General features: G+C 30.2%; 1 protein-coding gene across 2 annotated transcripts in view; it reads left to right on the top strand.

The window, feature by feature from the left end:
• LOC129913084 (uncharacterized) overlaps positions 1-25,998 on the top strand; it is a 143,358-nt gene that overhangs the window by 13,989 nt on the left and 103,371 nt on the right. For both annotated transcript variants that reach the window (XM_055991532.1, XM_055991531.1), the window contains exon 2: positions 22,344-24,040. In XM_055991532.1, coding sequence (XP_055847507.1) covers positions 23,986-24,040 — 55 coding nt within the window. In that variant the 5' untranslated portion in view covers positions 22,344-23,985. The remainder of the gene's footprint in view (positions 1-22,343; positions 24,041-25,998) is intronic.

Genomic DNA, 25,998 nt, shown 5'->3' with positions numbered 1-25,998 from the left:
GGTGGTTGTAGTGGTGTTGAACTCAAAACTAAAGTCAAATAATTTAGAAACTAGTTTTTTCAAATAAAATTCATAGTCTTATTGTAAGATATGCGAAGTTGGAAAAAAGTACTAAAAATAATAATGATATATAAAATTAAAACTCTACAGCAACCTAATATAAAAATACCAGAAGTGTAAGTGGGTACGAAAGAGTTGCCAGAAGTTCTCAATTTTTATAAATTAAGAAAAAAAAATCATAGTAAGAAAGTCTGTCAAGTCAAAGGGTTGCCAGCTATCATCTCTCATGGAGATGTCAGAACAGTTAAACATTCACCTCTTTTGGGTGCCGGGTCACAGAGATATTTTGGGAAACTGCGAAGCAGATGAACTCACCATAAATGGAACTCTTATACCAATTTTACCCAACAAGGCAAGTATTGGTAAACCAATCGCAACATGCAAACTCATGCTGATACAAGAAGCTATAGAGGCAACAAACACAAGATGGTCAAACATTATAGCATGCCAAACGACCAAGCAGATCTGGCCTAGGCTAGATCCAAAACGTTCAAAAAATTTATTGTCTCTAAGCTGATTGCATATCAGCTCTTTAATAGATGTCCTAACAGGACACTGCCTCATAGTGAGACACTCCATAAGACTTGGCGTAGTCCTTAACGACTTCTGTAGAAGTTGCATTGATTTGGAAGACGAAGAAACAATCCAAAATCTAATTGCATTTATTAAATGTTTAAAGACACTAAAACTACAGTTGCATAAGTGAAGCCATAGGGTTACCAGAGTACCTATATTAAACGTAAATTTATTTTAAATACTTTAACTACTAAAATCGCCCGATGTGATGCAAAACTGCAATTTGGCTCTTGTATCTATAAAATACTATTTGTTAAATAATCCGTGCCTACCTGCAGGAGAAGCCTCTCAACACACACAACATCTCAAACGAACAGGCGATCAGCGATCAGCGTGTGTGTATCTCCTTTTTCATTCCTTCCTTCATCCTCAACCAAAACTGTCAGTCGCAACAAGATATCTGAGTAAAGAGGACGCGCAGTCCAATTAAGAACAAAAATAACTTTGTGTTTTATTTATTTATTGAAGATAATATTTTTACAGTCCACTTATGTAAAGATTATTGTACACTATTAAGACAAATATTTGACAGAAAATTAAATGAAAACAGTAGGGTTGCCAGAACTCATTAACTTCGAAAAATTAAAAAGTGGCAAATGACACATTCCCCAGGCGCCTCGTGTTCCTCATTTCACGTCTTTGTGCATATATATACCTTATATGACTTGTTTATTATAATCCTCCCAGAAACCCTGAAGCCCTCAAATACAATGTTCAGAAGCACAACAAAACATTTTGGTCCTTGAAAGAGTTTACTAAAACCTCTCAAAAAGACTTGACCAATTTTTGAAGCTGAGGACCGCCATTTGGCCGATACATTGTCTAAAACTATATTATCTTAAATTTTCTATGTAATTCTCTTGGTCAGTAAAATAAAAAATTGTTACGTAAACTCATTCGTCAATAATTGTAATAATTGCGGAAAACAGCTGAAAAAAAGAAAATACCTGAAAAAATGTAGGTACTCTAACTCATAGGTGGATCCAGGGGGGGCACGGGGGCACGTGCCCCCCCCCCCCCCCCCAGAACTTAAAGTTCATACTTAAAGGAAATCAAACTATAAGAGTTTTAAAAATATATGAATAATAACAGAAAGAACTTGAGTGAAACTCTTGTCTCTGGCTGAAAATGCGAATTTTGTTGATTGTTGCATCCCTTTCCCATGAAAAACTCCACCTCACAAATAAATAAACGGCTATTTGTTGGGTACACACGAATTTTTTTTTTTTGATTTAAAAAAAAGTGATTTTGGTGAAAAATTTTGATATGGACATCGAATGACATTGAATGATATAAAAAATAATTTTATATGCAACTCTATTTCATACAGAGTGGTTAAAAAATTTGCACTTTTTTCGTTGTTTTTTTTTAACATTAGTGTTTTTAAAATAGCGGAACACGTCACAAAATTGCATAAACTATATATTATAGAACTGCTGGATATGTAGAACAAACTTGCATTTCAGAAGTTTGCCCAAGTTTGCACCCCGAAAATAAAGACCCCTTGAAAAAAAACTCCTCAAAAGCGACCCTTACTTATAGATTTTTATAAATATTATTTTATTGAGAAAATTTCTCCAGGGATACCTCTAAAAATATGTAAAAATAATAGTGTTCCAAATTTCAAAAGAATCGGTGCAGTAGTTTTGAAGTTATGAGGAGCACCGGCGTTGAAAACATTAGTTGTGGGGATAACGATTTAAAGTTTTGAACTCTGGACTAAAAGACTAAAACGTTCCTAAGATAAGTATTAAAATACTCATAACTTGGTAAATTTGGCTCCAAGAGACCTACAATTTGAACACAACATTCTTGAGGTATAAAACAATTTAACCCCTTGTAGCCCCATGTGACATTTCTGTAACAAACCGAAAAAGATTGCATAAAAGCTCTACAAACTATTTTTTTTTTCTTTTGAAGCTTCTAATATTATAATCTTTAAGTATTGCTTTATCGAAATAGTACTTCAAATTTCTAATAAATAGTTTTTTCTAACCAATAGTTTTTAATTGACAGTTAATGTTGAAAGTTGGGTTTTTTTTTGAAAATAAGCAAATTTGTGTAAAAACTACGAAATTCAGAAAAAAAATAGTTTTTGTTAGTAAACCAAACGGGATTTTATTTTTGGATTTTAGGAAAGTGCCTAAAAATTAATATTAGATAGTTTTTTACTTGAATTTTTGCATTTTTATATAAAAATAAATTATTTAAACTTTTTTTTTACTCCCAAAATATCGAAATAACTAAGTAAATAATGACTTTATTGAATTTTTAAAAAAATACGTGTTTTATTAAAGATAAAGGCCAATCGATTGACTTATTAATTTTTAAATTTACGACCTTGGGTTACAAAAGGTTAATGCAAATAAAAAAAAAACAAAACTGGGTTTCCCGGCAAAAAAGTATGATTCAGTTTTTTTTGTTATTCTTAGGAACTTTAATATTTATTAGAATGAAGTCTTTAGTATTTGACTAAAAACTACTAGGTCATTAACTAATGGTATAATTATGTCCATAATATTGCAATAATTTATTTTATACAAAATCAATTAAAAAACGTAAACATTTTTTTTTTCAAAATTTCATCTTTAAAACTTAATTTCTCAAAAACTATTTGGTGAAACAACTTAAGTCAAAAAATTAAATAAAGAATAGATTACTAACTTTAATATAGCACAGAATTGTACGTGCATTTTCTGGTTTTTTATATTTTTTTTCTTCCGGCTAATCCAGGAGTAAGAGGGTTAGCACTTAAGTGGCTTTTACTGTAACAAGAAAATGAAAATTTTTCCTTCCGAATAACTTTTTGGTCATTTGGTACCTATTTGATGTGGGAAATGTGCCTAAATATTTTTGGCCAGGTTTAAGACCACTGTGGGTCGTTAAAATTTTCTGCTTGTTAGTCAGTCGTATGGTACTTCACTTTATTTCTAACTGTTATTGCTGTTTTTTTTTGCCAATCCGTCCCTTGTGCCCCCCCCAGAGAAAAATCCTGGATCCGCCCCTGCTCTAACTGATTCGCCCCCTCTTTATTGAAACACATTTATTACTATAAACGTTCTACTTATGAACAAATATTATGTACTTCTATTCTATTTTTATATCTGCAATCCCTATCGCTCTACTGTATATTCACGTAACTTTTTCATTTACCCAGCAATTAGATGCTATCAGCTTTTGAATAAAAACGAAAGTAATAAATTGTCACCTGCCAACATAATTATTTTATATTGCATATTATATTCTTCTCCAATACAAAAATCAAATAACGTTTATCATAAGTTAATTAGATTTAATAACACTATCGTCCAGTTGTGAGACCCCCCACAACAACAATTTTCATCTACAACTTATAATCAAAAAGCCAGGAAATTAGAATCACAAAATGTAATTAATTTCTTTTTATTCCACAATTTGTTAACCATTCGATCTCTCTGGCGCGTCAGCCTATAACATTCATAAATATGTCTGTCCATGTCCCTTCCGCTCTTATTATCACTCTTTTCCATGCTGACGAAACTTCCTTTGTCATTGTTGTTATATTATATTTTTGTGTGCCTGCTGTGCTTTGGCTTATGCTGCTACTCCTTTATTGCTTATTCGTATATAACTTCCTGTTTCTCTGTTGATGATTGATATAATGTACATTTTCTAATACAAACACACAAAAATTTATGTAGATATATCGATGAGGAGCATGCAGTAGCCACCATAAATTGTATATTTTATATTTCCCTTGCCTTTTTCAAAATCAATATTTGGCCATTAAAGTTCCATTAGGTCTATATAGACTTTGCTCCTACATACATCTATAAGATCCTTTCATTTTTGTCTGCATGGATACATCTAATATAGCCTTTCAATATTTTTTTTTTGTTTCTGTCTCATATTTTTTGATGTTCCTTTCAATGTGTTATTTTTTTTTTTTTTTTGTATTTCCAAGAATTTTATGTTCATAAATATTTTTTTTTGGAAAAAGGCTTGAGCGTGTTTTGAAATTTTGTTTACATATTATTAATATAGGTTCTCTATAGATTATCTTGAAGAATTTTTGAATAAAATTTATTATTATAAACTGAAAATTTGTTGTTTCTTTTAATTAAATTTAGAAGAAAATAATTTTGAAATCTACACTATCTATAGTACCTACAAAAATGTTTAACATCCTTGCTTTAGAATCATTAGCAAAATTCTTGTTCTGGAAGGTTACAAAATTTTAAATAGTTGATATTTTGGTAGGACACTCAAAATGATTTGTTAACCCACATTAGAGCACATACTGTAAATTCACTGTAAAAAATTGAGCTTTCTTGGAATTTAAATCAATATACCTACAATAAATTAGCTTTATAAGGAATGGTTTTTGAAGCAGAAATAATTTCAGAAGCTCATTTTGGTAGGAAGAAATAGTAAAGAATCGAAACCTAACCTAAATATGAAACATTTCAAATTGAATGTGTTAATTTGCGCAATCATTCCTAGAGCATTATAAAAGTTTAGGGAAGAATAAAACCAAATGCCTTTAATTGCACCACGCAGTAGTTGTTGTTTATAGGTTCACCTTCACACACTGCCACTAGTGATGGGAACTATCGAATACAAACTATCAAACTATCGATAGTTGTAAAATATTCATTCATTCGATAGTTTTAAATCAATCATTCATTCATTCATTTAGTTACTATTTTCATTCGAATAGTTTTTTCATTCGATAGTTTAGTTACTATTTTCATTCGAATAGTTTTTTTTTATACGATAGTTTTTTTCATTCCAATAGTTTTTTTAAACGATAGTTTTTTATTCAAATAATTTTCTTAAACGATAGTTTAATCATTTGAATAGTTTTTTTATACGATAGTTTTTATTCGATAGTTTGTTCGATAGTTTTTAATCGATAGTTTTATTCGATAGTTTTTATTCGAATGAATAAATGAATGAATGAATGAACAATTCGATAGTTCAAATCATTCAGTTACTAACTATCGATAGTTCAAATCATTCGATAGTTCCCATCACTAACTGCCACCTTCATCAGGATTCTTTAGAGCCAGTACAATGAATTGTGTCAAAAAAAAAAAAAAAAAAAAAAAAAATGAGGTAAGTGGATCTGTTCATACTCAATACTTTTTATTTAGGGGTCAAAATCATGGAGGTGGGAGATTTCGAGAACCGAATTCTCAAAAAATCAACTTTGTTTTATGAAAAAAATTTCATGCTCAAAACTATAATTTGTCGGTTCATGAGTTTGAACTATAAACTATATAACATGAATGGGTATATTTTTACATTTACCGCAGAACCCCAAAAGTTAGTACCTACTAGAAAAACGTTACTCGAAATGATGGTGATCTCTTCAAAACAACTTTAGAGGTCTTGAATAAAAGTATTATCAATGTGTATGATGTATCATTATAATTAAGATAGTAGGTCTTAAATAAATCAAATATAACTTTATTTCTTGCTTCAGAGACCAATTTCTAAAAAAAAAATTCTTTTATGTACGTCTGAAATACTTCATTTTTTTTTTCTTTTGTTTTTTTTTTTGTAATTTTTTTGATAAAAGTGTATATTACAGCCATACTTAGATAGGATATCTACTGATTAAAAATACCAAAAAAAAAATGCTAAATTATGAGTTTAAGACCACATTATTTATTCACACTAAGAGCGTTCACGGAAATGACGTTTCGATCTTAATTCGTTTGTCACAAAGTAAAATAAAATATTTTTGAGATTATATTGTAGTGACCTCGATGTTTGATCCAAGACCAATAAATGAAAATTTTAGTCTAAATATACAACAAAACAAGCGTTCCCGGAATTCGGTTTATTGATGTACGCTGCTTAAAAATGAAACTAATAGCAGAATTCATAGTCGTCACTCAAGTTGAGAAATATCTTAAGCATTCGCTCCAACGAATCATTTTTCTCAAGTGAATGTCTGAGGAAACGCTTAAGTTTTTTTCAGTCAGTTGAAATTAAAACGGAAATGTCTCATTGCGAGCGTTTGTGTTTTTGTATTTAAAAAAAAAATGCCTGGACATCAAATTTTCCACCTCCATGATTTTGACCCTTACCTAAATAACTTTTCGATTAAGAAATTATTTAAGCTTTAAAAAAATGAAAAACTGAGGGCCATTTTCTGGAACGAAACTTAAATATTTAAGTTAAACATAAAGGCCTTAGTTTCACCTACCGGTTTGCACGAATTTAAAAGTCATTCCTAAATCACACTAAGTTTAACATAAGTAGAACACAAAAATTTATGTTATACCTAGGCAAAAAAATAAAAATTTGTATGTAATACCTTTTTTCAACCCCTAATAAAGCTAAAAAATTGTAAAAAAAAAATTTATATCACTTCGATCATAATTCATGCAGTAGAGGGTTAAGTATACAAAAATTAATTCTCAATACATGGCAAAAAGAACCCTGCCGAATACCCATTTCTCTGTTTGGAAAGTCATTGAAACGAAAGCTAACTGATATCTGTTATGGTGACAGTCCGCTAAAATGGTGTGAAGTGTTGACGATTAACAGAAAAAAAAAACACGTGTTTGTTTTAATGGCCAAATTGTGTAAATCAACTTATTGCAGGTCAAAAAATAGGGTGGAATATTAAAGAATAAAAAAAAACGTTGTCCATATTTTTGATTGTTTCTGTCTAATATATTCCCAAATATCTGTGATTTTTCCATATCCAATCTCAGTCTTATTAAATGTAATAATAATAAACCCTAAAAAAGCATTGTATTTCTAAAGACATCAACCAATTCCATTTAAACAATCCCATCCTACAAAAAAAAAAAACTCTACATCTACAAAAAAATATCTTTTGGAATATTGACTTTCTTCCAAAATACCAAATAACAAAAAGAAAAAAAAGAAAAAATACTACTAGAGTCTATTAACGCACATTGGCTTATCAACAATGTCGTACACAAATATTGACAAGCCTCCCATGAATACCTAATTATATTTAATATTATATTTTCCCTTCAAATTTCTGTCCACGATACGAGTACGTACTACATACTTATATATGAAGGGTATGGTTTTGCCTCAAGCCCTTATTGGGCAATGTCACAATGTATACAAGATACGACCTTATACACATCGCATATATTGGGTCCTTCCTACCCAAAGACTCGAAAATAGATTTCGAACTCTCGAGTGCCTACTTGTTAATCAAGGGGAGGCATAATATTAATAAGGAAAATTGGAAAACAATGCTACGAATGTCGACATTGGCATAATGATGAACGGACACGATATTTCAATCCAGGGACAATGGACACTTATATGCGGCGGATGGGGCGCGGGCGGGCGGTCAATAAGTACCATCAGCACAAGTAAATATATATTATGTAACTTTAATGCATTTATTCGTGTGTTTGTATTTTATGTAGTACGGCAATCGGAAACAGCAGGTCAATCAAAATTATATTAAATTGATTTTTTTGGGTATGTTTCTTCTAGGAACTGATTGAAAAATGGTGAAAATAGATTTTTTGACTTTTTCATAACTTTTCAAAATGAAATATTTTCAAACTCATTTATTTTTGAGACTACCTATACAAAGTACCTGTTGAAAAATTTCAAGACAATGTAGAGTAGGTATTCATGAATTTAGTGTCACAGCGAAATTTTGCTTCCGTCACAAATAATTTACTAGCTGAATTGATTATGATTATCTTGTAAAAGGAAACCGTTACGTATGCGATAAACATAATAGTCAACCATTCAATATGTAAAATATAATAAATATTGACAACGGTCTGCAAGGAAATCCTCCTTTTAATGAAACTATACTTTTCTAAAGGATTTTTTTGTGCTGATTCCGAATTCGAAGTCAAAATTGGCCAAGCACGTGAGGTTTTTAGGATATTCCCTAAAATCTCGAAACCCCATTTTTTTTGCTTTTTTTGAAGCAATATTTTGGCGTAATGTAAACTTTTTCAGCTAAATTTGTCACGGTTTATAAAAGAACTTTTTTTTCTTTTAAATTCAGTTTCAATCTCCTCAATATCTCTTTTCTTATTCGAGATATCTAAATTTAAGTAAGTAAAGTAGGTTTGGTATATCTTACCATAAAGAAACTGAACATAAAAAATTCATATTTCTTTCTCCCAAGAACAAAAGTATACTTTTATTATGCTTATTTTGAATCCGAATTCAAAAAATTGCATTTTTTTGCTCGTCTAAAAACGTGTATTTAAGTAGACTTTTGACCAAATAATGGTTTTAGAGTAAAATATTCCACAAATTGACTCTGTTTAATGAAAATAAAACAGTTTCTTGTTCAAAACTTTTTAAACCTCTTTCGTTTGCATTTTTTTTTTTTTTGCTCGCTACTGTATCTCAAAATCCTGACGTGCAAAAACTGCAGGATTTCAATATTTTTGCTGTTTTTACCAATTAGTATCTTAAAATGTGTGTAAACTTTAATTAATAAATACAAATTTGGTGTCATATGATAGATCATGTTATGAGAAATAATATTCCAAATTTGAGCTTAATAGGTACGAACATTAGTTTTATTTTTGTCTAGTACAATCGTACCTAAAAGGGTTTTTTCTATAAACTACACCGAAAAAAAAATTGATTATAACAGCTATCAAATTAACATTTTTGAGTGACAAAAGTCGTCCAACAATTAAAATATCAATTTTGATATTTTATCATATTATTTTGACATTTTTTAATTTTAGGTGGATAGTGAAAATTTCACTTTGACAATTTAAATATCAATGTTAACTAGATTTTACCTTTTAGTTTATTATAATGAAACCTATTTCTTTCTTTTTCTTTTTTATTATTTTTATTATTTTAAGTTTTTTCTTTCTTTTTTCAAAACATTACTGAAAGTAAACCAAGGGGGACGGTAGTGCCCAGCCAAGTTCTCTAACAACTTTGGCACTACACCCTTATTTACAGGAAACAACTCAGGCCATGTTCGACCCCCCTCTAACTTCCACACCAAAAATGCTAGAAATTTCAAACTCACTACATTTGTTGAGCTGGTCGAAACCAAACTCCTCACAAAATTTCTTCTTCCTACGATGAGTTTTAGTTTCTGAGATATAGGGCTTCAAAAATCGCAAAAACCGTAACTGACTCATTGATAGATCATCAAAATTATGGAGAACTTCCCGCTATCGTAGAAACTTGAAATTTTACACGGTGATAGGACTTGTGGTGTATACAAAGGCAAAAATCGAAAATTTGAGATTTTCAATTCAGGGGGTGTGGCATCCGCCCATTTCAGCTGAATTTTCATCAAATATTATAGAGCACTTCTGATTTTATCGTAGAATCTTGAAATTTGGTAGAATGGTAGAGCTGGTTGTTTATGCAAACAAAAACAAAAAACAAAAAAATCATTTTTAAAAAAATGGTACGTGCTAGAATTTTTCTGAAACCAGATTTAGATTTAGGAAAGTCAAACTTTCGTAATTTCAAAAAATGATTTAAAGGAAAAAAAGATAAATTTTGCAGACCAGTGTAATAGACCTACAGGGTTTCCCAAAAATGGCCCATATGAAATGTACAAATAAACCAACTAGTTACTATTCGTTTTGCACCTCAGACCCAATTAGTTAGTGGTCTAGGTCGATGTTATCTAATGAGGTAAGTACGTATACATTCAGTATGATGAAGGAGTGCAAAATGCAAATTTTATGCAAGAGACTTGGCAACACTGCTCATACCTAGAAAATATTAATAATCTATAAGCTATTTTTTATCTCAGCTTGGAATTTCATTTATTTTATGTCCCCATATTTCTGGAATAATCCATATTAATAAAAAGCAAATCTGAACTACATAAACCCTTTGAAAATATTTAACTAACTACACGTATTTCCAAGAACCTTTCAACCATTGTCACATTGTTAAAATATTCTATTTTAAAAAGGATATTTTACCGTACCTAGGTATATAGCAACCAACATATTACAATACGAGGATATTGTTAAAAATTTGAATATAAAAATCTAACTTTATTTATTGTTTTCCGGTTGCTAATTCTGATATCAAAAACAATATTTTTTTCACAGAAAAAAAAAGTTTGCTTTAAATACCAACATACTACATTTTTTTTTTGTCTGACCCTTTTGGAACCCCAATAAATAAAAAAGTACTATGTTGATCCTTTGAGTCGAAATCATAAACATCGATTGTGCAACATAAAAACAAAAAATACAGACAAAAAAAAACTTTATGTCTATATTCCTCGCCTGAAACATTAAAAAAAAAAAAAAAAAAACAATAAAAGGCCATCGAATAATTCCCGCCGTGAAGTTAAAGTTATGTTGCAATTGCTTTGAGCCGACAAAGACAGCGGGACGGGACGGGTGGTGGGTGTCCTGCTCCCGATATTGCTTTGTATCATTCTGTTTGTGTGTGTGGTAGTATTTAGGGCGGTTGGCCTATTTCCGCAAAGGCGCGAAAATTTATTGTGTCGCGCATACTGTGCAGGAAATCCGAATAAAACAAAAAACAAAACAAAAAAAAAAGAAGAAAGACAAGCTATTAAAAAGGGAATAGCAGGGGCGTGTGGGTGTGGTTGGGTATATTTCGCACAGAGATACTATAATACTAGACCGTTCTAGGACGGATGGAGGGAAAATTAAATTAAATTCTTTGTTGGATGAAATTAGAGGCAAGTGGCTATTAAATTTTCATTTCATTCTTTTCTTCCGAAATGAGGAAACAGGTGAGAGCAGTGGGGTCTTCTTTAGTATTAAGGACTATTCTCTATAACTACCTTATACCGATATGGGGTTGGTATCTCTACACAGTTTTGAACTTAATGGCTAATGACTAACTGGCGTCAAATAAAAATTAAATAATGGCCGGGAATATTTTCTCTTCCGGAGAAAATTTTTATTAATAACTGAAAAATTTATTGCGAATAATTTTTTTTTTTTTTTATTATTTTTTGTCTTTGTCTTCTCTTTATACAGCGACAGAAAGTCTGAAAGAAGATATATATTTACCTGACTCTAAAAAGACGAAGAAAAAAATATAAGCAATTTTAATTGCGGTCTTGAAGGGTGTTTAAATGTGAAGCAAAGGAAAAAAAATATTTTGAGATATTGCCGTAAACTACGATTTTCTCACTTTGGGGGTTGTTTTGTGTTTTTTTTTTTTTTTTCTTGAAAAAATTAATTAAAGGTAAGGAATTTAGAACAAAATGTTGCATGATGATAATTGATGATACCAATTTTGACATTTTCCGGTATTTACTATAAATTTGTAATGCTTTTGTTTATAGAGGAATTTAATTTAATTTCAAAGGTCGTTTAAAAAGTAGGTAAGCCTATTAAAAAAAACATGCCCATACCAACAAGTTTTTTAGTGACTCCAGTATTTCATTTGAACAATTTTTCCCAAATACCAAACAAATTGATAAATGGTATAGGTACATTAAAAAATACACTCCTGCTCAAATTTAACGCACATCCTATTTATTTTAAAGTAAAGTCCTGCTATTACTTTATGCCACAGCATCATGGTTATTTTCTCAAATGAGACAATAGTGATCTTAAATTAAAGGTATGGAATAATATGTTTGTCGGGAAGATTTGGGGAGAGATTTGCTGAAGTCTGTCTGTTAACCCGCGAGCCTTTTAAAGAAGAGTCATAAAATTTCATGGAATTAAATCTGCTTTACAACACCTACGGAGTTAGCAAGCCTTTCTAGACCTAAGTTAAGTACCCAAAAATACTTGACTGATGCCCTCGAACAGCATCTGGTTCCAATCACCCCTAGATTTGGTCCACAGTTTAGTCTGATGCACGATAATGCATGCTAGAGTAGTTTGAGAATATCTTCAAGATTTTAATATTCCAGCTTCGGATTAACCACACAGAAATCTGGATTTAAATTCAATAGAACATGTGTAGGAAATATTGAAAAGATGCATTCGCGACCGAAATCCACCTCCAAGCAGTCTTGATCAACTGAAAACTTCAGTGAAAGAAGTGTTAAAACAAAACCTTCAAAAGTTAATTAGTGGAATGGACAAACGACTTCAGGTTGTCATATGCGCTAGAGGAGACTATACCAAGTATTGCATACAATTATGGGAAAGAATCGTCACCCGCTTCCATTTTTTAAAAATTTTTCTTCTTAAAAATAAAAATTATTTTATAATCAGTTTTCAGACCTTGAACTGTTAAATTTGGTTTATCTTTTTTTTGGTTGATAATACTGTTGCAGTTTAGCATTTTTTCGACTTGCTAAACAATAACAAAACACAAAAAAATGCACCAAAGAATTTTAAAGCCTTTTAAAATAAGATGCAGGGGTATAACTTCAGACGAAAAATGTGTGCGTTAATTTTGAGCAGGAGTTTATATAAAATTATAGAACTGCTTTAAATTTAAATATCTTTTTGTTATGCTTAATTTGTAAGCGGATATTGCTGCAAAACTCACCTTATTAATACACATACACATACACATACAGTTAGTTTTTTGGATTATGACGCATGTTTTTTAAATTTGACGTAAGTCTCATTGGTAGCCAAAATCACATAATCACCCCTACTTGCAGCCAATACGAATATTGAGTGGGCTCCGCTAAATAAGGTTAACAAGAAAATACAGTAGTCCCTCGATAATGTAAATTGCCGATAATGCGAATTTCTCTAAAATGTGAATAGCCAAAAATTTTCATTTTCATCTCTGTAATGTGAATTTCGAAAATTTTTAGACTCTATAATGTGAATTTCCTTTGGAAAAGCTTGCATGTTTTTCTCGTTCGTGCACGCAATCTTTGTATAGGTCTGAAAAGTGGATATCTGTTATTTGTCTAGACATTTCTTAAGATATTGAATGCAGCAGCAAGCTGGTGATTTTTGTGCTAACATTTTACATCTTCTTATATGAAGGTTTTTTTTATGAAGAATTGATTTTAAAGATTCTTATGATTTTTTTTTTCAGTTTTTGAAATGGAGTGTACTCCTTACCTACTTGTATTTTATTGATTTTCTTCTTAACTCAATAAATGCTTAAACTGAGCTAAAAATAACTGATTTTCATTGGTTCTAAGAATGTTGTAATGAGTTAAATGACAATTGGAAAAAGTTTCAGTAATGTGAATCCCTCTAAAATCCGAAAACGCCTTGTTTTAATTAGTTCACATTATCAAGGGACTACTGTAATAAAATATGGCCCCAAAAAAATTCACACAAAACAAATAAAAGTTTCAAAATTTGGAGTTTTATTTCATTTTTTGGGGCCTTATTATATTTATTGTTTTGGACATAATAACATAATGAAATGAGGGCCAAATGAAATAAGACCCTAACACTAATATATGGGCGACCCAGCAGTTTGTATTCTGAATATTTAAAAAGTTACAAGGCTTGGTAAAAAAAAAACGAAAAAAATGAAAATTTTAAAGTTTTGTGCACTTTTTATCAAAATTAAAAAAAAAACCTTATGAGAAAAGATTATTCACCTTAAAATTCTCTACAACTTGAAAAAAATTGAAAAAAATAAACGTAAGATTTATCAATGTTACATGAAATCTTACGTTTTTTGAGTAAATTTGAGTGTAAATTTGAATAAATAGGCCAAAATTGTAAACAATTATAAAAAAAATTTTTAGAATTCAAGTTTCTTCATTTTTTGCATTTTACGAGAACATGTTCTATAGTATACTAATGTGCATTTTTTTTTAACACCATCAGAAAATAGACATTTTAACGAACAAAATGCCCACCAATTTTTTGAAAAAAGCTGATATTTTGACACGTGAATTTTCGATTGAAAATTAGGGTGTTTTTTTGGTATTAAGTCAAAATAAGATAAACAAATTAATATTTTCAATCAAATAAATTACAGTGTATTTGGGACATAATAAGGTAAGTTTTCGCCAAATTTCGTAGAAAAATTTTTGTTTTTGAAAAAGATAAAAATAAAAAACCAAAAAATCGTTTTTTTGAATTTTTCACATAAATTTTGAGGTTATGTGAAAAAATTGTTGATACAAAAACTGTCGATCTTTTTATTACCTACAACTTTGCCATACAACTTTTTTCTATAGGACTTGTAGTTTTGCCGGAAATCGAGATATACCATTTTTTACCATTAAAAACTCAACCCACCCACTTCCCGAACTCGGCTCGCCCGTAATTTATTTTTCCTTTAGTTTTCATCATATTCACCTCCTTTTCCAATGTGTTTCATTCTACTATGATTTTTTTTTTTTGGTTTCAAAAATTATCGACCCTGGTCTAATAACGGTGAAAAAATGTTCTTTTTATAAACAAGTTATATCTTTTGATCTAGAGCAACAAATTTATTTTACTTAAATACGATAATATTACCTTTCATTAAATATATCACACAAAACGGTACGTGCTCTGCAAGTTATATAATCTTTAATTGAAAAACTTAAAAAATCTCAAAAAAGATTTGTTGCCGATGACCAGCCAGCAGTAGAGGAAGTACCGTAATCTCAGTTTGAAATTTCGACATAGTTGGCTTTAAAAAATGTTTACTTTTTTGTAGGCATGGTAGAAATATGATTGAAGCGTCATATAAAAGGTGAAATAATAATGATTTAAAATTTATTAAAGGTTGTCTTTTAAAAATACATTTAATGGCGAGAAAAGAGATTGATTGTTTTGTTTTTTTTTTTATGAAAACTAATTGGGTTAAAAAAAATTCTAGCTCTTTTTGTAGATGTTGTATAGACATGGTCGATATAAATATTTTGAGCTGAAACAATAAGCTTTCAGATGGTATAAAATTTATTGTAGGTTGTCATATAAAAAAAAAGTGATGGAATAAAAGAAATTTAGGTATATTTTTCGATTTTTTTAAAATGATTTTTAAGGTTTCACTTCAACCAACATTTAATCCAACATACACAAAGCCATTATCTATACAACTGCGACTTTCCTCCTGTCATGCAATTAACCTTAAAAATCTCTCTTCAAAAATCCTTTTTAAAAAATATGAAATCCTAAAACAATCTTTAAAATTGAATGATGACCTTTTTTATTCGAAACATCAATCAACCTAAATTCGGTAGACCTGATGTTTTCAAAGTTCACATTTTTTTTTTATAATTCTTTAAAGATGTCGCTCTGCTTCTTCTTTTTGATTTTCCAATTATTAAAAGATATCGATGTCTGAATTGAAAATATGGAATGAGGTAAACGGGATAGGTAGAGGCATTTTATTTTATAACCAAACCAACAAAACAGCGAAGAAAAAAAAATAAAATAAATAAAATAACAAACAAAAGAAGACGCTTTAGATGAATAAAAAAAAGTACAAGGCAAACTTTCTGCAAGTGTTGCCAGGACAATCAATCAAATTGAATCGATAAAAGCACTTTGAGCAAACAATAAGTTTGTATTAAAAAGAGGAAGTTGTTCCTCCTATTTTTTGTTTTCTTCTTTTTTATTCATTCGTTTTGTTTATACGCGCGACGCGCCACGAACGGTGGCAGCGGTTTCATTCTATCATCGTAATTGTGTCTTTATGTTTGACTTCTGATAAATATTTTATTATGCACCGTTTGTGGATTTAGATTTTAATCTTGTTTGCCTAATGTCAGTGCTGAGTTGCGAACACTGTCAAGTTGGTTGTTAAGGATAATGTTGGCTCCTTGATTTATTGAATATTTTTTTTTCTTCTCTTCTACCTAAAAGCAATATAATATTGTTTTATTTATTTTTTTTTTGTTTTTTTCTTAGCCGCAAAGACATATATTTGTTGATGTTACTGCCTTCCTGCTACCAAAAACAGAAAAAAAAAACACTCTTTATATCGAGTTGTTCTTGTTTCGTTCACAATGATTTCGTCAAACACAACACATCATTCATAGTGTGCTACGTGCAAGGATTAAGCTTTTCACTCTGCGAACGTGACACAGAAACGTACCACCACCAGCACCAGAAAGAAATGAAAAATGGTATTGGTACGTGAAAAATAGGTACATTCATTTATTTAAAGGATATGGTTCCACAGAAACGATGCTCCTCCAAAAAACAGTCATACAGGACAAGCTTGGAGGATTCAAGTGGTTTAGTGTTTTGTACACAAAAAAAAAAGAGAGACAGAAAAAGGAAAAATAAAAAAAAAAAACAAAAAAAAAATAATAACTCAAACGTTAAGCTGAAGTAAGTTCTAATAATGTTATTGGGATTGTTCATGGGTTTCTGCTTAAAACAACATTTTTTGTGTGATTTCAAGTTATTTCTCGGAAAAAAATGTTGTGTGTTTTGTGTAGGGAAGAGATTATTAATCAAATAACGCAAAACGAAAAGTTTGATGTCATCTCATCTTGAAGCCTTCAAACGTAACTGTCAAATGAACTGACAAGTATTTTGAACGTTCATTGCTTATATACACACATTTCACTTGTCAAAACTATAACGCTGATGGCTGTTCTCTGGAATTATATTTTGCGAATTCTTACGTACAATACAAAGAGATAAACTTAATTGGACGATTCGCATAAATTTTCATTTGACTTCGTCTTTAACTCACACTATTTAATCACAGTATTTTTAGGCTTGAATAAAGCCAACTTAACTTGTAGTTAAATCATTTTGTAAGACAAATGGGGGACTGATTAAAAAATAATTGTGGAAATTTATTCGATTATAAATACCAAAGGTTTCTTTAACTTAACTTTTGGGATAGAAATCAAGAATAAAGAGATTTAATAAAATAATTCTGTATAATGACATTGTTATCCTCAAGGGACAGTATAAATGTTTAATTTGTCATAGGAACCAAAAATAAAATGAACCTTTGTGTTAAAGGGTGTTTTTTTTTAGAAGAATTAATTCGAATAATAAGGTGTTATTTCGAGTAAGGAATTGTAGATATTTTTAACCCTCTGTAGGCACACCTATTTTTTGTGACGTGATAGGCACACGGGTGCGAATTTGGCTTCTACTTTTTCATGTCGCTTGAACTTTTTTATGTCTCATATTTTATAGAGAAAACTCATATGAAATTGATGTAGAATTTTCCGAGGAATTCGAATATTGTTTTCACAATTTAAAAAAAAATTTATTTACACCATTATAAAGAGACTTTTTTGCACCCACTTTTTTGAAAAATTGTAATTTTTTCATTTTTGTCGTGCCAAATTTGCACCCGTTTAGAGGGTTTAGAGAAATTTTATTCGGAGGCATTTAAAAAAAAAAAAATAAATTAAAAAAAAAACACCCTCCTACTGAATCGCTAATTTTGTTTTGGTTGCATTACAAAAAGAACATCTTAACACTTTAAATTTTAACAAATGATGGGTTATTTGCAAAACAACTTGTGATTTGATTTTGTGCCATTAGATTGAGCAGCAAAATATATATTATTATCAAGTCAACGAAGAAGTTCGTTTAATATCCACTGAGCCAAAAAATTACTGCACCTTAGTCATCAAACTTTAAATGCAACTTTTTATTAATCAAAATAAATCTTAGCTAAAACTTTTAGCTTCTATTATAACACTTCGAATTTTTGTTTTGGTTTTTAACCAACCAAGCTTATTTACAGCTATCGAAAATTTGTATCGAAAATTGGACGTTCATCAAAAAAAATGTTTGAATAAAATTTTGGAATTTGATTTTACCCCCTCCGTATTTAAAATGTCTTTCTGACAAGACATTTTCACTGGTGCCTTTAAAATACACCATTAGGCACTCAAAATATAAAAAAAATCAGTAGCACATATGAAATTGACGTCTTCCTCTTACAACCATTAATTGATACCTTATTTGCATATTGTAACGGAACTGTTGTTCCTACTTCACAAAGGTGCGATGTCCTGCGTCTTCACTTGTCCCTTTGTTCCACAGGAAACACAAAGACACGAGTGAATGTGAAGTAGGTGTCCAGTCGGTCGAATGCGGTTAGGCATGCTTGCTCTGGCCATTGGGCTATTCTCGTCGGAGGGGTGGGTTCTTGCAAACGCCACTGGACTGCCGTACATATATCATGCCTATTAATAATGATCATAAACTAATCTACAAATAATATCACTAATTTCTAGCAACAACACTTCTTTATTGGAACTGTAGATGGTTTTAGTTCCGGAGTGAGACCCTCCCGCTGTTGACTACAAAATGTAGCAACTCCATGACTACCGTACCACTCATAATTTCTCACGATAGTCCCTAACGCAAAGTCTAACAAAAGCTTATGTCAAACTCATCTTCGCCGTCGAAAACATCCCTTTAAATCTACACCCTCTCTAAACACCCTAAACAAAACTTCTAAACAGGCATCATTTTAATTATCATTAAAGCTCAAAAATCTGTTTTGTAATGTCTTTTCATATTATGATTTTATTTAAAATGTTAATTATAAAATTCTTAAACTATTCAATTTTAATTTTAAGTTTAGTTTTGGTTTCATTCTTCATAATTAATTTCAAAGTCAACGACTATGGTTCATTATATAATTTCAGATTCAAGTAAGCAAAAAAAATAGAAAATAGTATTCAATAAATTAGCTAATCAACTGTTGGGTCATTGACCTTTTTTCTCTCATGCGATATTGTGATCTTATGAGAATATATTATTAAAATCTAAGTAAAATCGTAATCACTCAATTAATATATGAATATACCGATATTATTTCTCTTTTAAAATTTATATTACTCAATTTAGTTCACTAACGGGAGGCAATGCTCTAGTCCACTCATATGATGATATTTCTTTATATGCATATTTTTTTTATATAGAATAAGTAAAAATGACTCACCGGATTTTCTCCTCCTGTGAAGTTGTGCGCACGACTTGTTGGGGGGGGGGTATGATCCGAAGGTTTAGTTTGAGTTAGCTTTTTCTAACTCTTTTAAGCTTTCGCTTGCTAAATACACTTTATGATAAAAAGAAAGAAATATTTCATATGTGTGAATAAATAAACGAAATTGAGAGCAAAAACAAAAAAAATTAGAATACTTAACTTGAGTGTTTAGGATTTCTTAACATTTGAGTAATTTACATATTCTGGCTTAAACTCAATAAAAAAAAAACCTGACGACTTTAGTCGAAAATCGTTGCTGGTTCGTGGTGGATGTTGAATTTACTTCATGAATGTTGGGATGATGGGATGCTGGGATGCTGGGTAGGGTAATTTATAATGGTGGGCGCAGTAGTTGTCGATGTCGGCTTGGCCTTGTTAGCGAGGTTAAATCTGGGTTTTGATATTTAACAAGGCAATACTGTTTTGAAAACCTTGTCAGAGGCTTGTGAACAAAAGCAAGCGGCGGCGTGGATTCTTATCGGTATCGGTACTTTTCTTTTGTTACTGCGTTCGCTTTCTGGGCCCATGTGCGACGATGACGTCACACATGGGTTATGTGACGCGTTCTAAAACGCAAGTTAGCAGGTGTACTACACACACTCGCGCAAACTAGGTTTCTAAAACGTATAAAAAAAATAAGGGTAAATTTTAAGGTTAAGTCAGGACCACATTAAATTACCTTTTAGATATCGATAAACGATTTTAAGGATTTTATCGGTTAAATTAAGATTTCATACAACGTGGATTGTTTAGATTACACGATTTTGGGATCTCCTCTTGAGCTTCGTGCGATTTCTCAGACTTTTGAGTTGCTTTAATACGAAGCTGTGACTTATCACGTGCTCCTGTATTCTCAAGCGGTAGACTCACAGTCGACACTTCAGAAACGATTAATAAAAAAAAATTAACATCACTCTTGCGACATTGAAAGTTAAACAAAACGAATAAACTTTGGCTTTCAATTAGCTATATCTTACATGTGTAGGTATATATGTTTCCTGTTTTAAGCCCTCGTGGGATAAGTCGGTTTTTTTCTTTTAATTAAAGTAATTGTGCGTACTTTGTTACGTCTTGTCGTCTATTTTAATTGACGAGAATCCTATACAAAAGTACAGAACAACTTAACCTTTTAGGTTTTTAATATTAAAGTTAATTGAAGTGCACTGGCTTGATAGCACTATATATGTAAAAAAAACGTGATTTCAGATAGGTAATATGATATGATAATGATAGCTAATCACAATGAGGTCCGCACAGGAAGATGATTAAATTCGGAAAGAAAGAAGTAGTGCGTGATCATAATTTGCTCGGTCGCCTTGAGATCATTGATTCGGAATTATATGGAACTGAAACGATAATTCGATAACTGATTATCGAACGAGGTGAAATTAGAATTTTTGATGGCAGAGTTCACTGCACACATTGTAAGGTGGGTGAGAGGCTGGCAAAAAAAAAAAATTATTCCTATGGGGTTGGTTTCATATGGTGGCTCACACAATATAAACATAACTCAATCAACAAAGTGAAAAAATAATGAAAATACTTTTTTTTTCTAAGGGGAGTGATTGAATATATAATTCAATTAAAAAGTTTAAGTGACCTCAACTCTATATGCGTTTCGCCCAGGTCACTTAAACTTTTTAATTGAATCATAACTCAATCATGTCACAAGAAAGCTAATTTTAATATTTATTTCGAACATTCGTCTGATTCCGTTCGTTATTTATATACCTACCTCTATAAGTTAAATTTTTAATGACCAGTATTAAAATGAATATTTTTAAAAAGTGTTTTTCAAAACTTTATGAAAGTACAAGCAACAAAAATGCGCTCTACGTTTTTTGATCTTACCATTTCCAATAAATCAATTAAATTATTTTGTAGTTTTTAGTGCATGATAAAAGCGTATTTTTAGTTTTTCAAACTATGAATTTTATTTTTTACTTTTTAGTGTCATCATGATTGAAAGTAGGATTCGACTTTTCCAAATTTAAAAATTATTCCTGTTACAGTAAAATTTATTCGTGCATATACACAAAACTCAATCATGTCACAAGAAAGCTAATTTTAATATTAATATTGAACATTCGTCTGCTTTCGCTATATGTATATAAACCTTTAACATGTTCAATTTTTAATGACCAGTATGAATATTATTAAAAAAACAATATCATCATAAATATAAATACTTAAGTCGATAATTTGGTCAGCGATACAAGTGTTTCATATTTTTTCATAGAATAAATTAAAAAAAAATTACGTATACACCACAGTGATCCGAAAATTTCCAAATATACCCAACCACCAAACGGTGTAATGATATTCTTTTCTATTTCCAAATATATTTACATATACTATGTCTGCTTAGATTAGGAAAATTATGTACTTAAAATAGATTTTATAATGAATTAATAGTTTAAATTAATTTTAACCAATTTTTTGAATGTGATATGAGTAAGAAGTATGAAATGTTTTCTTTAATATTGTCTATATCTCGATCTCTTTTAATTGCTGTTGGCTCTTTAAACTGTCCTAAAAAGAAAAACTATTTAAATAAATAAAGTCGTTTATTTCTTTTCCATGTAAATGAATGTAAAAATGAACTTTACAAAAAACATTCACAATGACATAAATGTAATCATAAAATACCCATCTCTTTACTTACCTTTTCCTCTTAACTTTCCTCTAAGTTAAAAGCATTTCAGCTCAAAGCAATCATTATGCAACTTCATAAACTAAAATGCTAATAGACCCAATTCCCTCTTAAGCAAGAACAAAGACAAACTTTATAACTCTTTTTCATTTCCCAACTCTATTCCAGATTTTTACAATTAAAAATAAAAAAAAACAAAAAAAACATTTCTAATTTCACAGATTCTCATATTTTTCTACTTTTTTTTTCTTTTATCTCTTTACAGAATTTGCCAAAAAAAAAAGTACACACAAAAACGACCAACTTAAAAAAAAGAAAGACATCCCAAAGTGATACATGAAACTGGTTCATAAAATGTCTTCCAGCGACAAGTAAGGCAGAGCTTTCCTATCTCCATTATTTAATCAAAAGTGCACAATAACTTTGACACTGTCTGTGCTCATTTCATTTCGTTTTTTTTTTTTTTTTAACTCTTCTCTTCTGTACTTGAACACTTAACAAAAAAAAATAAAATAATTTTTTAAAAAGAAAAAAAAAAGTACGAGAAAAACCACACCCACCGACACGAGGCAAAGCAACGAAACGGCAAGTCGGCAACTATACCTTCCAACCTACCAACGACGTCAACGTCATCTAAAATGTCGACGTTTGAAAATTGTCGACCCTTTTTTACCAGGGCATCATTATTTCCATCGTGCCTTAGCTTTAGCTGCAACTGCACGTATATGAATGAATGAACGATCTTTGCGCATTCAGGAAGAAAGGTCCTCTTTCGAGTGTGTCTGTGTGTCGAGCAGAGCAAAAAAAATAGGAGATATATCAGCACAGGACCCCTCCGGCGGATTCAGAACAAACTTTCCACATCATTCGTATACCGAAGAGCTCCACATATTTAGCAGCAAAAAAAAACAGTTTTTCTATAAATCCTTGTTGGTAATCACACAATTCCAAGCACACTGCATTACCGACATTGGCAAACATTTTTGTACTATTTTTTTTTTCTTTTCAAAATTCATATCTCTGAAAATATCCTTTCAAGAATTCAAATGCATCAGGTATGCCACAGAACCGAAAAATAAAGCTCTCACTAAAAACAAACTGGAAAACACATTGGCTGCCTTATAAAGTGGATTACAGGAGCACATAAGGACATTCAAGATTTCCAAGTTAAACGAAGCATCGAATTTCTGTCGCTTTATGCCTGTGTGTTCGTATAAAAAGGAGAAAAAAAGAAACACATAAGCTCTGTGGCACGTTTCTGATTCACAAAAAATATTAAACATAAAGGAGTTATTTTTTTTTTTCTCTGGCACCCTCCTCAGACTGAACCTCAACCCCCTGGCGTTATGGTGAAGTGAAAAAAAAAAATATACACAAACAAAAAAAAAATATGAGTGAACAAAAAATTAAGATGTGTCTAAGTGCACGTGGATGAGTGAATCGTGCGTACGTACCTATTTGTACTTTTTTCTTATTATTTGTTGCTGAAAATTTGTTTGTGGAGGAAATTATTCCGTCAAAAGGATATTTTTTTTATCACACCATCTTTTCTAAGCCAAGTCAGGCAGCCAGCCAGCAACAGTAGCAAATATAGAGACGGTATCATCTTACCCAAACCACCCACAAAACATATCCTTGTATGTATGTAATAAAAAAAGAAAAAAAAAAATCAGCGGAAGGAAGTCGTAATAATTTTTTAACAGATTTACCTACTACACACTCACACACACACAAAGTGAAAAAAAAAAAAAAATATAATATAAAGTGATTTAACTTATCACTACGTTCGTTGGTTCTTTTATGTGTTATTTATATATTTTTTATTTGTGTATTTTTTGTAAATGTGTGTATTTTGTGGATAGACGCAATATTTCAATTGGCTGTACAAAAAGGATTATGCCCTTAAAATGAATTTATCCTTCGATACACGGATCATTCTACTCATCTACAGTTTGCTTCAAGGTAAGTAAAAAAACAAACCACAAACTCAGACAGAATTTTATAATAACAAAAAATAAAAAAGATTATTTAATTGGGTTGGGGAAATTTTTTAACACGTACAAAAGTGTACATACTAATCTTTTAGCACACACCAAACCAAAATTGTTTGTTTTTAAATTTGTATGTGTTGTTACTCGTTAAAATTGAAAATCGTTAAAATGATAATAATGGAAAAGGTGTTTTGGGATAAATTTTCCTTTAGGCTAGCACGAATTTTGTATAATGTTTGTGACAGCTTTCAATCGATTTATGTTTTGTTTTTAGGAAAATAAATTATTTATTTATTTAATTAAGGTAAACATTTAGTGGAGTAACTAAAGCTCAAAAAATGGAAGTATTAGGGAACCCGGCCGAACAGCTTAGATTTTGATGATCTTTTTTTCAAACGTAGGTAATTAAAAATACTTTAAAGTCTATAGATTAAAAATTGCCGGTGTTGCCGTTTTGATTTTTGAAATTTAATTGAAGATTTTTGTGAACAAAAAACACAAAAAAAAATATTTGAACACAACGGCAACACCTACATTTTTAAAAAGCTAGGAGTTTAGTCATACTTATAAAATTAAAATTAAGTTAATTGAAAGAATGGTAATTAAACTCAGATTTTTGAAAAAAAAAAAAAATTGTAATTATTGACAAAATAAAAACTTTAAAACTTTTTGGTATTATAAAATTCATCTATTTTCAATTTTTTTTTGGCCACATTAACTATGATTTGAAATTATAAAAGGAAATAATGTCAAAATGTATTACAGTTTATGAAAAAAATTAAAAAGTATTTCATTTTCGAAGAAATTTTTTTTAATACAAGTTTTGAAAAAAATGTAACTTATTTTTTTTTAAATTTCAACATTAAAATATTAATTTTTTTTTATTCATTCAATACCCTTATTGTTGAAAGTTAAATAGCAAAAGTTTAAAGTTCTTATTTGCCAAAGTCTTTGAGAAATTAAATTATTTCAATGCAAAAATTCAGTTTTCATCAAGAAAATCCGATGAAATTGATGTAATTTTTATATATATATTTTTTTTTTTCAAAACTCTAATATATATTACCTTTTCCTCTTCGGAATTCAACTGATAATATTTACGGCCAAAATATTTTTGTATAAATAAATTCATGTTTTACTACGAAAAAGTTAAAAAAAAAGCCATTTAAAATTTTTTATTAACGTTTTTTTTTTCCAAAATTTTGAGTTGAGTACCTACTCTTCTTTCAAAAACAACACGGCAACTTCGGCAATTTTTAATCTATAGACTTTAAAGTATTTTTAATTACCTACGTTTGAAAAAAAAAAATCGTCAAAATCAGAGCTGTTCGGCAGGGTTCCCTAATAATTTGCTTTAGTTACTCTACTATTTAAAGAGTTTAGGAAGAAAGGAGGACATATGCCTGGGTAAAATATTAATCTGAAATTGGGAAAAACAACATGTTATGCTTTTTTTCGAAACTTCGATTTTATACCTTTTTGAAATGTACTGTAAATGTAAAACATAGGTACTTAATGAATAATTTTTTAAGAAGAAATAAATAAGGGAAGAAATTTCGTTCTAAAAAATTTAAAAAAATAAAGGTTAAAATTTGTAAAATTTAACTATGTTTATAAAACTTTACAAAACTTTTTTGGGTCCCAATAAAAGTATTTTTTTAAAATTGTTTTTTTTTTTTTTTTTCATAAAACAAATTTACTTGTTCTCTTTTTCCAATTTCTTTTTCATTTCCTACACATTGATAAATAAATTATGTTCTAAAGCAGTATTTTCATGTAGCAGAAACACATCAGTATGAATCAAATATGACTCATGGACTCCACAAACACGATACAGAAAATATTTCATGACTCAAACAGACTTCATGGGACGTGGGGTTTGGTATCAGATTATTTTCAATCAAGTATTCATGCGGGACGCTGAATACC

The sequence above is a fragment of the Episyrphus balteatus genome, chromosome 3 (genome assembly GCF_945859705.1).
Source record: "Episyrphus balteatus chromosome 3, idEpiBalt1.1, whole genome shotgun sequence".
Taxonomy (NCBI): domain Eukaryota; kingdom Metazoa; phylum Arthropoda; class Insecta; order Diptera; family Syrphidae; genus Episyrphus; species Episyrphus balteatus.
This window is presented reverse-complemented; position numbering and strand designations above follow the sequence as displayed.